Here is a 14,805-nt window from a genome sequence, read left to right as displayed (position 1 = left end):
TGAGCAAAGATCTCTATAGAGGAAGCCCTTACTGGCCCAGGGAAACCTGATGCTAGGGACATTCTAAGAATCCACAAGGATGACCCCAGCTAAGATCCCTAATATTAGTGACAGGTTGCCTGAACTGGCCTTCCCCAGAAATCAGATTGGTGACTACCCTAATTGTCATCATAGAACCTTCATCCAGTAGTTGATGGAAGCAGATGCAGAGATCCACATCCAGGTATCAGGCCGAGCATGAAACAAACGGATATCAGGTTTTATTTTTCATTTTGACACTTCTAGTGCAATTTGGCCTTCTATTAAAGCACATGAATTAATTTGGCAACATATTGTTACAAGGTCAAAATACAACACCTCAATATACATATCAGATATGCCCACCAGATGAGCCCTACACAGTAGGAAATACAAATCTTAGACCTCTTCAGATTTTTTCAATTTTTTAAATAGTTTCTTTTTCTTTTCTTTTCTTTTCTTTTTTTTTTTTTTTTTTTTGTACTGTGTAGACAGTGTTCTGCTTGCACACCAGAAGAAGGCACCAGATCTCATTATAGATGGATAGATGGTTGCGTGCCACCATGTGGTGGCTGGGAATTAAACTCACAACCTCTGGAAGAACAGTCACTGCCTTTAACCTCTGAGCCATCTCTCCAACCCCTCATTGATCTTTTCAATTTTGTATTTTGAGTTCAGTCTGCTCATTTCGGTAGACAAGTCATTGGCTGGAATTGTTTGATCCTCTATCAGCTGTATGGGCTAGCAAATTTTGTCCCATTCTGGGATCTAGCTCTTCACTGGATTTACACTCTTTTGGTGTAAAGAAGTGTTTTAATTATATGAGATCCCATTGGTCAACTTCTGTCATTGCTTCTTGAGGGACTGGAGTCCTATTCAGAAAGCATTTCCTGTATCTATAACTTGAAATGCTTTCCTTATTTTTCCTCTGATGTTTTCAGAATGTGGAGTTCTGTACCAAGATTTAAAATCTAATTGGAGACAACTTTTGTTTAGCCTGAGAGATAAGGATGTAGTTTTATTTCTCTACCCATGGGTTTTCTGCAATGTGCACTTTTTGGTGTGTTTTTGAATCAGGCGATTGTTCCTGTTTATTCTGTTGACATATTGAATGGACAGTCCCTATGTTTCTATAGTATGATTTGAAGGCAGGTATGGTCATACTACCAGAATTAATTTTTAACCCAGATTTTTTTGTTTGCTTTTTGTATGAATTAACTCACTCAATATAATATTTTCAAGTTCTACTCATCTGAAACTTTCAAGTTTGTTTGTTTGCTTGTTTGTTTATAGCTGAGTATAACTCTATTGTATATGTACAACATTTTCATTATCCAGTCATCATTTCAAGGACATATAGTTTGCTTCTGTTTTCTACGTGCTTTGAATACAGACACTGTGATCAAATTGATGTAATTCTATTTCAGTTAAAAATATTAGAAAGGACCAAATGGTCAGCCCTGAATACATATATACAAGTAACATTATACAGACTGATCAGGTAGTATTTGTGTATTTAGGGACACACACACACACACACACACACACACACACACACACAGATGTAACAAGGATTAATAGGCCATGAATTTTACACCTAGAAATGAGAGGCATATGCAGGAGGATTTGAGAGAGTGGAAACTGGAAGGGGAAATGTGGAATTATATCATAATTTCAAAATTAAAAAAAGAATTAAAAACTAACTAAAATAATAAAAATATGACTGACTCAAAGACAGCTATTGTACAAGGACATCCATTAAATACCTGTCAGTTATACCACAAAAGCATCTCGCCTACAGCTGTATTTGAGGTAGGTAACAGCTAATATAGGAACATTTATTTGATCAATCGTTAAAAGACGTTCCTTAGGACAGAACACTCCACAAAAAACAAGTTCCAAATAGCATTTTAAAATTTTGATTGGACGTATCTTTATAATGAAAAAGCCAGAAGTAGAATATTGTTCAAAATACTTAAAATACATTCATTTTGTCCAAAGGGTAGTGGAGAGTAAATCTTGAAGTTACTAAAATTATGTACACACAGCTGTATTCAAGAAAAATGTTAACTACATGAATTTTAATAGAGAACAGAAGGTTAAGTTATAATAAGGCCATATCAGGTATTCAGGATTTACATTCAAATTCTTTGTCCCATGGAAATCATTAAGACAGTTTTCCAATGATGAGAAAGTGTGGGTTTGAGCTCAGTCATGGAGTGCTCTTTGAAAGCAGGTCATCGTCATAACAGAAAAGGAAGAAGTGAATTGCAAAATATGTTTGTTATTCTTCATCAGTAAAAAAGGACAGATGGTTGGGTAGCATGTTGCCAAAATTGCATTAATTCCCTCCAAGTCTGGAATTTTTGCTTGTACATAAAAACCAAAAAGGGTAATGAAGTTGTTCAACCAATAGAAGAACACAAAACAGCTCACCAGCAACAAGATGCTGTGAGTGGCTCTGCGTTCAGGAGATAGCTGGCAGGAGAGGCTTGTGCTGTGAAGATGCTGGGCTCTTTTTCGGTGTCTGTAGAGGAGAATCACCATGTACAGGCTGGTCCATATCATGATGGCCACATATAAGAAATCATGAATGAATATGATACTCAAAAATGACCCCGGGTTTTGGTTTCCAAAGTTCTTGTTTTGACAGTAAGGATCCAAATATCCATTGCCAACAAGAGTAGCATTGGTTTTGGCTATTACCATTGGAATCATATATGCATAGATGAGTATGTTAATGACCCAGGAGCAAAGTAAGGATGAAAAAGTCCACTTAGAGAGCTTAGCCTTAAGCAACGCCCACTTAGAATTACTGGGAGTGATGGTGATGACTTGAAATGTGCTCAGAACAGAGGTGGTACTGATGGACATATCCCGGGCGACTCTGAATATAAATAAAACTGCCATGCAGCCAGCATCATCCAGAAATCTGGTTACTCCAAAGGATGACATGATGTGTGAGATCAACGTGAATATGATCATCAGGACATTAACTATTGCCAGGTGCATGAAAACAGAATCGATCAGCTTCTTAAAACGAGGCTTAAAGAGCAGAGTGTAAGCATATAAGATGAACAGTAATGAGTTCCCTGTGACACCAACACATAATTGAGACATGAGGAAGATCCTCAAGATGGTGTTACTTGGAAGCATGATAATGTGTGTCAGGTTTGTTAGTCCTAGAGCGACAGCCAAAAGGACTGTATATAAAACTACATTTGGAATGGCATTTGTGGGAAAATATAATGATTGACAGCTCAGGAGCAGAACTGACAAGTGAGGGATGTCCAATTCCTATCTTTTGGCAGGGCTTCTTTGTGACTCCAGGCTGTTCTGGAACTTGTTCTGTAGACTGGGCTGGTCTCAAACTCACAGAGATCCACCTACCTGTGCCTCCTGAGTGCTGAGATTAGAGATGTGTGCCATCAGCCCCTGAAGAAATGTCCAACTACTCCTTTCAATGTTAGGTTCAGAGATGACGTCTTAGCAACGGCATCTTAGACCATCTTAGAGGGTAGAATAAAATGTTGGAGAGCAGGGTCAAATCCCAAACACTCTGAGTTCATGTCAGGCAGAAGGATACGCTGATCTATGTGAAAGCCAAATTTGCACGTTATAAGGCCTGTAATAAAAGTTTTTTATTTTATGTGTGTGGGTGCTTTGCCTGCATTTCTGTGTACTATACACATGCTTGGGAATCCAACCCTGGCACTCTGGAAGAGCAGCCAATGGTCTTTAACAGTTGAACCATCCCTCCAGTCCCCAGGAATTTATATTCATCAGCTGATATTTTTGTTTAAGCCAGGTATCAATGTAATCATGTTTACAACAACATTTGTTTCTTACACATAGATACGAATGTGTGCAGTGAAGGTCGGTGTTTTGGATGCACGTATGTTTCTTCTGTTGGTTAGTGTTGACTAAATCCTTGGACTTTTCATGTGGGGTGCATCATCTCCAGTTTCACCTTACAGGTTAACCAGCAGTGTTCCGTGGGATGTCACTGCCTTTAGCTGATATGTGGAAAGCAAAGGCAAGGGTAAGGCTACAAATCCCACAGCGCTGAGCACATCCTCACCAAAATGTGTTTTCTGTGACATTTGGTGGTCAAATCAATCAGGCAGATTCTGATTGATAAGCCCCCTGTCTCAGAGACTTATATGTTTGGGTATTGCAACAGAATTCTATTTCCATTCGGTGATTTTTTTTTCTGCATTCCTATTGCAGAAGCAAAGATCTCACGTCCACAGTTACACAGAGAGAATGGCACAGATACGATACTCCCGAAATTTGACCCCATTATTGTTATACACGTCATGTTCAGTGGATTTGGAGGGGTACTCTATGTTAATTTTAGACCCATTCCTCCACTGACCTAACTATTTCTATCCCCTTAAATACAGCCCTTTCTTCTTTGGTGGACACGTATGTACTCCTCAACAGTCTCTTTGATTCTCACAAGGTCTTTCAGACTTTTCCCAATGTGCGGATCTGAATTTTCTCCACGCACCACAAATCTCCGTCTTGACACGAGCCCCTAGGACAGTGAAGATATTCTAGTGTGAATAGATGGCTTAAATAATGCCATCGCCTGGGATATTGTCCTCCCACACTCTCAGTCACTTCTCACGTCAATGTTTCAGTTTGCTTCCTGCCTGTCACTATTTGCCATCATTATCTTTTATATAGGTAAACAGCACCCACCATCCTTAAGCTTTGAAAACTCATCTCATCTCTCCTGTGCCTTAGGGCCCTTTCAGACCCACATTTATTTCCCTGGGATCACTCACATCTCCCCAAGTTTTGCCCTGGATTGGTAGTCTTCCTCCTCACCACATACCTGAGATTTGTTTTTACTCATCTTTGCTCCTTGCTCTGTATCTGCTCTAAATGCCCTAACTTGTCGTTCTTTTGTGACTCAGCACAGTCCTGAAGATCCCCTCCACTAATCCTGTTGTTAGTGTGTTGTCCTGCTAAGAATAAGAGGTCTGGGATAAAATGCCAGACTGTCATGTGAACCCAGATAAGACAGACTCACTCTATTGCTTGCACAGGAAAATGCTATTGATGGAAAATGGAATCACAAAAGAGTAGCATGCACTATTTTTGATATTCAATAAATGAAAATTTCTGGCCTGTACTGGTACATGGCTTTAATCCCAGCACTTGGGATCCAGAGGCAGGTGGATCTCTGTGAGTTCAAGGTCAGCCCTGACTACAAAGCTAGTTTCTGGACATCCAGAGAAATACAGAGAAACAAACCCTGCTTCGAAACAAAACAAAACAAAAGCAAAATGAAAAATGGAAAAAAAAAAACAAACAAAAGAAAATGAAATTTGAATACTAAAGAAGTGATTAAAAAAAAAAAAAAAAAACCAAGGGCAACTGCTATCAATAAGTAAAAACATGTGAATTTGAAATAAGTATTATTACACTTAATTGCATACACCTGTTAAATCCTCAAAAATAAAGAAAAATTACAATAAAAACTTAAACCACAACATAGATGCAGATGCAATAAAAAACAGAGCAGTAACCTATCCAGTTGTGTAAAAATGTGTATAAGTAATGGGAAAGTATAGTGATACTTTTAATTCAGTCACACTCACAGTCCACAAAACACAGGTGACACGTATTACTTGGAATTGGCTATTTGAATTTTACTGAGAGCAAAATTGGAAACGTCCTTTTTTTTTTTTTTTTTTTTTTTTTTTTCTTTCTGTGAATGAAACTGTCAGCATGGAGAAGAAAGAAGGAAAAAAAAATCCACATTTTGGCTGAGCGCTAAAAGAGTCCCCATTTTGCTGCAGTGCAAATATATCAGGCACAATGGAGGGGCAAAAGGTCCCCCATGCAAGTGAGCATCTGCCCACAGCTGGAGTGTTTCAACGAACATGAGAAAATTTAGTTTTTACAGACTTGTGTATACTGTATGCAAGATACAACTCTCACTAAAAGAAAGATGCAACATTTTAAAAACTGGAAGAACATTTCAATCTGACTGATGCTAATTCTCCCCTTAGATAAGCTGTATTTAGCAAAAGCAATATTGCGTAAATAATTGAAAACGGCCGGGCGTTGGTGGCTAATTCCAGGACTGGCTCCAAAGAAATACAGAGAAACCCTGTCTTTAAAAAAAAAATGAAATGAAAAAATGGTAAAAATATATACTGAACAAAAAGAATAAAAACGGAGATATTCTAAAATGCCAAAAATAGTAGAGAAAGATAAATCTGAAAGGCAGAAGCAAAACCCAAAGTGTGAGGGATGGTGGACTGGGGGAGAAGAGAGGAAGAGTGGAAATGTGGCCATACCCACCTCTCACTCTTGAGTGCTGAGGGCTGGGGATCCTTGTTGAGGGCAGTGTGAATCCCAGGTGCTGGCAGGAAGCATCACAGGTGCAAGGCATCTTGGGAAGGCTGTCTAGCAGGACCCATGGCTAAATAAGGGACAGGGTAAGAGGACTGTTGCTCCCAGTGGACGTGGACCAGGTCGTCACCCGTGCTGCCAGTGGCCTTGTTGACTGTGTGTCGTTCTGATGCACTCCAAGGACACCTTCACTCTCCTGATACAATGTGAATCTCATGGCGATTGACTAAGCCAACTAAACAGGAGTTCGGCGGTCCGTGTCTGAAGATGTGCATTTTCCCAAGTTGAACCATGTCAGACAGGAAACTTTATAATCTGGGAAATCATTAAAACTTTTCAGGCAGATGTGGAAATTATCACATCTGATGGCAGGGATTTCTCCTTTGCCTTGTTGATTTCTCCAGTGATCCATTGTTCTTTCAAAATTGTATTTTTCTTTCTTTCTTTTTTTTTTTTTTTTGTAACTAAAACTTTAATCCCAAGGATTCTCACAAACATATTACAAATGACAGCATGAAAAAGAAATCTTGCACAGTAACTCAAAGGTTCAGCTCTACAATGTACCCTTACACTGATAGGACACTGGTAACTTAAAGTCTTCCATTTCCAAATAAAGAATGTTGCAGCTATGCGTCCATATATAGCAATCAGTAAGGAACCTCTGAAAGCCTTCAGGCTGCAGTTCCCATCCTTTATCTGTTAGCTGGTGTTCACTAACAGCTTTTAAAGACTGCCTATCATTTTACCCACAGCTCCACACTATATCCCAGCTACTAGACAAACTAGAGCTTTATTCCATTTCTACCAGTGGTTTCTGTATCATTAGCACATCACACTTTAACTGGGCAGGATCTAGGTTTATTTCAGTCTATGAAAAACTAAAGTTCAAAGCAAATTTGAACAGCTAAAACATCTTAAAAACGCACCAAGATTATGAAGTCTCAAACAAAACTTGAATTTCCTGTACATACTCCTGTCAAATGAAGTTATTTCCTGTACACCACTTCTTTAGCAAGCTGGTCTTCTATTTCCTTTCATTTGACCTAGATCGGCTACGAGACCTAGAGAAAGACCAAGATGGCTTGTGGTTTTTCTCCCGAGACAGAGACCTTTCTCTTCTCCCATCTCTAGAAAGTGACCTGCTCCGCTTCGAGAGAAGCTTCTCCTTCTTGGAGATCTTCGCCGAGGTGGAGGACTCCTCCTTCGATAATCATCTCGAGGGCGACGGCCCCAAGAGGGCGGCTGGCCACGATTGCGACTTCTTTTTTCACCATTCGACAGTTCCACTCTCACACGACAGCCACATAGTGTTCTTCCATCCAGCTCTCGGACAGCATCAGCTGCATCTCGGGGATCCTCATATTCAACAAAAGTAAAGCCAGGAGGGTTCCGAGCAACCCACACACTTCAAAGTGGTCCATAATAGCCAAAAGCCCGTTCTAGTTCAGTCTTGTTCCCATTGTTTCCAAGATTACCTACATACACCTTACAATCTAGTGGACAGGAATCACGATGCATTTCGAGATCCTGGGTTCAAACACCGAGGTTCAAACCCCAACACTCCGTCAGGCCCACCCGCGCACTTCGGGATCTGCTTTAGCAGATGCTCTCCGTTCCCTGGCGTCCAGGAAATGGCGGTCAAAATTGTATTTGTCAACCATCCAATGTTCGTTTAATTTCTCTTGCTACTTTTTTCTAGTTATTACCATATGTGATAAATTACAAGTAATAATACTGGGTCTTTTATATTTCTTTCATCTCTCTCTCTCTCTCTCTCTCTCTCTCTCTCTCTCTCTCTCCCCCTTCCCCCCACGGCAGGATTTCTTTTTTTATTTTTTATACATTTTACATACCACCCACATTTCCCCCATCTCCCTTCCTCACACCCCACCTCCCGGAAACCACCCCTTCTGCTCCTCAGAAATGGTAAGGCCTCCCATGGGGAGTCAACATAGCCTGGTTCATTTAGTTGAGGCAGGACAATCCTCCCCATCAAAGTTGAGCAAAGATCTCTATAGAGGAAGCCCTTACTGGCCCAGGGAAACCTGATGCTAGGGACATTCTAAGAATCCACAAGGATGACCCCAGCTAAGATCCCTAACATTAGTGACAGGGTGCCTGAACTGGCCTTCCCCAGAAATCAGATTGGTGACTACCCTAATTGTCATCATAGAACCTTCATCCAGTAGTTGATGGAAGCAGATGCAGAGATCCACATCCAGGTATCAGGCCGAGCATGAAACAAACGGATATCAGGTTTTATTTTTCATTTTGACACTTCTAGTGCAATTTGGCCTTCTATTAAAGCACATGAATTAATTTGGCAACATATTGTTACAAGGTCAAAATACAACACCTCAATATACATATCAGATATGCCCACCAGATGAGCCCTACACAGCAGGAAATACAAATCTTAGACCTCTTCAGATTTTTTCATTTTTTTTAAATAGTTTCTTTTTTTTTGTACTGTGTAGACAGTGTTCTGCCTGCACACCAGAAGAAGGCACCAGATCTCATTATAGATGGATAGATGGTTGCGTGCCACCATGTGGTGGCTGGGAATTAAACTCACAACCTCTGGAAGAACAGTCACTGCCTTTAACCTCTGAGCCATCTCTCCAACCCCTCATTGATCTTTTCAATTTTGTATTTTGAGTTCAGTCTGCTCATTTCGGTAGACAAGTCATTGGCTGGAATTGTTTGATCCTCTATCAGCTGTATGGGCTAGCAAATTTTGTCCCATTCTGGGATCTAGCTCTTCACTGGATTTACACTCTTTTGGTGTAAAGAAGTGTTTTAATTATATGAGATCCCATTGGTCAACTTCTGTCATTGCTTCTTGAGGGACTGGAGTCCTATTCAGAAAGCATTTCCTGTATCTATAACTTGAAATGCTTTCCTTATTTTTCCTCTGATGTTTTCAGAATGTGGAGTTCTGTACCAAGATTTAAAATCTAATTGGAGACAACTTTTGTTTAGCCTGAGAGATAAGGATGTAGTTTTATTTCTCTACCCATGGGTTTTCTGCAATGTGCACTTTTTGGTGTGTTTTTGAATCAGGCGATTGTTCCTGTCTATTCTGTTGACATATTGAATGGACAGTCCCTATGTTTCTATAGTATGATTTGAAGGCAGGTATGGTCATACTACCAGAATTAATTTTTAACCCAGATTTTTTTGTTTGCGTTTTGTATGAATTAACTCACTCAATATAATATTTTCAAGTTCTACTCATCTGAAACTTTCAAGTTTGTTTGTTTGCTTGTTTGTTTACAGCTGAGTATAACTCTATTGTATATGTACAACATTTTCATTATCCAGTCATCATTTCAAGGACATATAGTTTGCTTCTGTTTTCTACGTGCTTTGAATACAGACACTGTGAACATGGTTGATCAAATTGATGTAATTCTATTTCAGTTAAAAATATTAGAAAGGACCAAATGGTCAGCCCTGAATACATATATACAAGTAACATTATACAGACTGATCAGGTAGTATTTGTGTATTTAGGGACACACACACACACACACACACACACACACACACAGATGTAACAAGGATTAATAGGCCATGAATTTTACACCTAGAAATGAGAGGCATATGCAGGAGGATTTGAGAGAGTGGAAACTGGAAGGGGAAATGTGGAATTATATCATAATTTCAAAATTAAAAAAAGATTTAAAAACTAACTAAAATAATAAAAATATGACTGACTCAAAGACAGCTATTGTACAAGGACATCCATTAAATACCTGTCAGTTATACCACAAAAGCATCTCGCCTACAGCTGTATTTGAGGTAGGTAACAGCTAATATAGGAACATTTATTTGATCAATCGTTAAAAGACGTTCCTTAGGACAGAACACTCCACAAAAAACATAACCCAAGTTCCAAATAGCATTTTAAAATTTTGATTAGAAGTATCTTTATAATGAAAAAGCCAGAAGTAGAATATTGTTCAAAATACTTAAAATACATTCATTTTGTCCAAAGGGTAGTGGAGAGTAAATCTTGAAGTTACTAAAATTATGTACACACAGCTGTATTCAAGAAAAATGTTAACTACATGAATTTTAATAGAGAACAGAAGGTTAAGTTATAATAAGGCCATATCAGGTATTCAGGATTTACATTCAAATTCTTTGTCCCATGGAAATCATTAAGACAGTTTTCCAATGATGAGAAAGTGTGGGTTTGAGCTCAGTCATGGAGTGCTCTTTGAAAGCAGGTCATCCTCCTAACAGAAAAGGAAGAAGTGAATTGCAAAGTATATTTGTTATTCTTCATCAGTAAAAAAGGACAGATGGTTGGGTAGCATGTTACGAAAATTGCATTAATTCCCTCCAAGTCTGGAATTTTTGTTTGTACATAAAAACCAAAAAGGGTGATGAAGTTGTTCAACCAATAGAAGAACACAAAACAGCTCACCAGCAACAAGATGCTGTGAGTGGCTCTGCGTTCAGGAGATGGCTGGCAGGAGAGGCTTGTGCTGTGGAGATGCTGGGCTCTTTTTCGGTGTCTGTAGAGGAGAATCACCATGTACAGGCTGGTCCATATCATGATGGCCACATATAATAAATCACAAATGAATATGATTCTAAAAAATGACCCCGGGTTTTGGTTTCCAAAGTTCTTGTTTTGACAGTAAGGATCCAAATATCCATTGCCAAAAAGAGTAGCATTGGTTTTGGCTATTACCATTGGAATCATATATGCATAGATGAGTATGTTAATGACCCAGGAGCAAAGTAAGGATGAAAAAGTCCACTTAGAGAGCTTAGCCTTAAGCCATGCCCACTTAGAATTACTGGGAGTGATGGTGATGACTTGAAATGTGCTCAGAACAGAGGTGGTACTGATGGACATACCCCGGGCGACTCTGACTATAAATAAAACTGCCATGCAGCCAGCATCGTCCAGAAATCTGGTTACTCCAAAGGATGACATGATGTGTGAGATCAACGTGAATATGATCATCAGGACATTAACTATTGCCAGGTGCATGAAAACAGAATCGATCAGCTTCTTAAAACGAGGCTTAAAGAGCAGAGTGTAAGCATATAAAATAAACAGTAATGAGTTCCCTGTGACACCAACACATAATGGAGATATGAGGAAGACCCCCAAGATGGTGTTACTTGGAAGCATGATAATGTGTGTCAGGTTTGTTAGTCCTAGAGCGACAGCCAAAAGGACTGTATATAAAACTACATTTGGAATGGCATTTGTGGGAAAATATAATGATTGACAGCTCAGGAGCAGAACTGACAAGTGAGGGATGTCCAATTCCTATCTTTTGGCAGGGCTTCTTTGTGACTCCAGGCTGTTCTGGAACTTGTTCTGTAGACTGGGCTGGTCTCAAACTCACAGAGATCCACCTACCTGTGCCTCCTGAGTGCTGAGATTAGAGATGTGTGCCATCAGCCCCCGAAGAAATGTCCAACTACTCCTTTCAATGTTAGGTTCAGAGATGACGTCTTAGCAACGGCATCTTAGACCATCTTAGAGGGTAGAATAAAATGTTGGAGAGCAGGGTCAAATCCCAAACACTCTGAGTTCATGTCAGGCAGAAGGATACGCTGATCTATGTGAAAGCCAAATTTGCACGTTATAAGGCCTGTAATAAAAGTTTTTTATTTTATGTGTGTGGGTGCTTTGCCTGCATTTCTGTGTACTATACACATGCTTGGGAATCCAACCCTGGCACTCTGGAAGAGCAGCCAATGGTCTTTAACAGTTGAACCATCCCTCCAGTCCCCAGGAATTTATATTCATCAGCTGATATTTTTGTTTAAGCCAGGTATCAATGTAATCATGTTTACAACAACATTTGTTTCTTACACATAGATACGAATGTGTGCAGTGAAGGTCGGTGTTTTGGATGCACGTATGTTTCTTCTGTTGGTTAGTGTTGACTAAATCCTTGGACTTTTCATGTGGGGTGCATCATCTCCAGTTTCACCTTACAGGTTAACCAGCAGTGTTCCGTGGGATGTCACTGCCTTTAGCTGATATGTGGAAAGCAAAGGCAAGGGTAAGGCTACAAATCCCACAGCGCTGAGCACATCCTCACCAAAATGTGTTTTCTGTGACATTTGGTGGTCAAATCAATCAGGCAGATTCTGATTGATAAGCCCCCTGTCTCAGAGACTTATATGTTTGGGTATTGCAACAGAATTCTATTTCCATTCGGTGATTTTTTTTTCTGCATTCCTATTGCAGAAGCAAAGATCTCACGTCCACAGTTACACAGAGAGAATGGCACAGATACGATACTCCCGAAATTTGACCCCATTATTGTTATACACGTCATGTTCAGTGGATTTGGAGGGGTACTCTATGTTAATTTTAGACCCATTCCTCCACTGACCTAACTATTTCTATCCCCTTAAATACAGCCCTTTCTTCTTTGGTGGACACGTATGTACTCCTCAACAGTCTCTTTGATTCTCACAAGGTCTTTCAGACTTTTCCCAATGTGCGGATCTGAATTTTCTCCACGCACCACAAATCTCCGTCTTGACACAAGCCCCTAGGACAGTGAAGATATTCTAGTGGGAGTAGATGGCTTAAATAATGCCATCGCCTGGGATATTGTCCTCCCATACTCTCAGTCACTTCTCACGTCAATGTTTCAGTTTGTTTCCTGCCTGTCACTATTTGCCATCATTATCTTTTATATAGGTAATCAGCACCCACCATCCTTAAGCTTTGAAAACTCATCTCATCTCTCCTGTGCCTTAGGGCCCTTTCAGACCCACATTTATTTCCCTGGGATCACTCACATCTCCCCAGGTTTTGCCCTGGATTGGTAGTCTTCCTCCTCACCACATACCTGAGATTTGTTTTTACTCATCTTTGCTCCTTGCTCTGTATCTGCTCTAAATGCCCTAACTTGTCGTTCTTTTGTGACTCAGCACAGTCCTGAAGATCCCCTCCACTAACCCTGTTGTTAGTGTGTTGTCCTGCTAAGAATAAGAGGTCTGGGATAAAATGCCAGACTGTCATGTGAACCCAGATAAGACAGACTCACTCTATTGCTTGCACAGGAAAATGCTATTGATGGAAAATGGAATCACAAAAGAGTAGCATGCACTATTTTTGATATTCAATAAATGAAAATTTCTGGCCTGTACTGGTACATGGCTTTAATCCCAGCACTTGGGATCCAGAGGCAGGTGGATCTCTGTGAGTTCAAGGTCAGCCCTGACTACAAAGCTAGTTTCTGGACATCCAGAGAAATACAGAGAAACAAACCCTGCTTCGAAACAAAACAAAACAAAAGCAAAGTGAAAAATGGAAAAAAAAAAACAAGCAAAAGAAAATGAAATTTGAATACTAAAGAAGCGATTAAAAAAAAAAAAAAAACCAAGGGCAACTGCTATCAATAAGTAAAAACATGTGAATTTGAAATAAGTATTATTACACTTAATTGCATACACCTGTTAAATCCTCAAAAATAAAGAAAAATTACAATAAAAACTTAAACCACAACATAGATGCAGATGTAATAAAAAAACAGAGCAGTAACCTATCCAGTTGTGTAAAAATGTGTATAAGTAATGGGAAAGTATAGTGATACTTTTAATTCAGTCACACTCACAGTCCACAAAACACAGGTGACACGTATTACTTGGAACTGGCTATTTGAATTTTACTGAGAGCAAAATTGCAAACGTCCTTTTTTTTTTTTTTTTTTTTTTTTTCTTTCTGTGAATGAAACTGTCAGCATGGAGAAGAAAGAAGGAAAAAAATCCACATTTTGGCTGAGCGCTAAAAGAGTCCCCATTTTGCTGCAGTGCAAATATATCAGGCACAATGGAGGGGCAAAAGGTCCCCCATGCAAGTGAGCATCTGCCCACAGCTGGAGTGTTTCAACGAACATGAGAAAATTTAGTTTTTACAGACTTGTGTATACTGTATGCAAGATACAACTCTCACTAAAAGAAAGATGCAACATTTTAAAAACTGGAAGAACATTTCAATCTGACTGATGCCAATTCTCCCCTTAGATAAGCTGTATTTAGCAAAAGCAATATTGCGTAAATAATTGAAAACGGCCGGGCGTTGGTGGCTAATTCCAGGACTGGCTCCAAAGAAATACAGAGAAACCCTGTCTTTTAAAAAAAATGAAATGAAAAAATGGTAAAAATATATACTGAACAAAAAGAATAAAAACGGAGATATTCTAAAATGCCAAAAATAGTAGAGAAAGATAAATCTGAAAGGCAGAAGCAAAACCCAAAGTGTGAGGGATGGTGGACTGGGGGAGAAGAGAGGAAGAGTGGAAATGTGGCCATACCCACCTCTCACTCTTGAGTGCTGAGGGCTGGGGATCCTTGTTGAGGGCAGTGTGAATCCCAGGTGCTGGCAGGAAGCATCACAGGTGCAAGGCATCTTGGGAAGGC

At 39.6% G+C, this 14,805-nt stretch overlaps 2 protein-coding genes and 1 pseudogene across 2 annotated transcripts; all 3 read right to left on the bottom strand.

Moving 5' to 3' along the window:
• Window positions 1-2,226: 2,226 nt before the first annotated feature.
• On the bottom strand, window positions 2,227-3,174 carry LOC127238619 (vomeronasal type-1 receptor 4-like). The gene has a single exon (XM_051207254.1). It carries the CDS (start codon window positions 3,172-3,174, stop codon window positions 2,227-2,229), a length of 948 nt encoding a protein of 315 aa, XP_051063211.1.
• A 4,058-nt stretch (window positions 3,175-7,232) lies between these two features.
• LOC127238746 (serine/arginine-rich splicing factor 3-like) lies at window positions 7,233-8,011 on the bottom strand (annotated as a pseudogene).
• A 2,586-nt stretch (window positions 8,012-10,597) lies between these two features.
• On the bottom strand, window positions 10,598-11,545 carry LOC127238682 (vomeronasal type-1 receptor 4). The gene has a single exon (XM_051207350.1). It carries the CDS (start codon window positions 11,543-11,545, stop codon window positions 10,598-10,600), a length of 948 nt encoding a protein of 315 aa, XP_051063307.1.
• Between the last annotated feature and the right edge of the window lie 3,260 nt (window positions 11,546-14,805).

The sequence above is a fragment of the Phodopus roborovskii genome, unplaced genomic scaffold (assembly GCF_943737965.1).
Source record: "Phodopus roborovskii unplaced genomic scaffold, PHOROB, whole genome shotgun sequence".
Taxonomy (NCBI): Eukaryota; Metazoa; Chordata; class Mammalia; order Rodentia; family Cricetidae; genus Phodopus; species Phodopus roborovskii.
This window is presented reverse-complemented; position numbering and strand designations above follow the sequence as displayed.

What these genes read in the sequence shown, in the direction of transcription:
- LOC127238619 (XM_051207254.1), bottom strand. Translation starts at nt 3,174, where the DNA reads ATGCTTCCAAGTAACACCATCTTGAGGATCTTCCTCATGTCTCAATTA.
- LOC127238682 (XM_051207350.1), bottom strand. Translation starts at nt 11,545, where the DNA reads ATGCTTCCAAGTAACACCATCTTGGGGGTCTTCCTCATATCTCCATTA.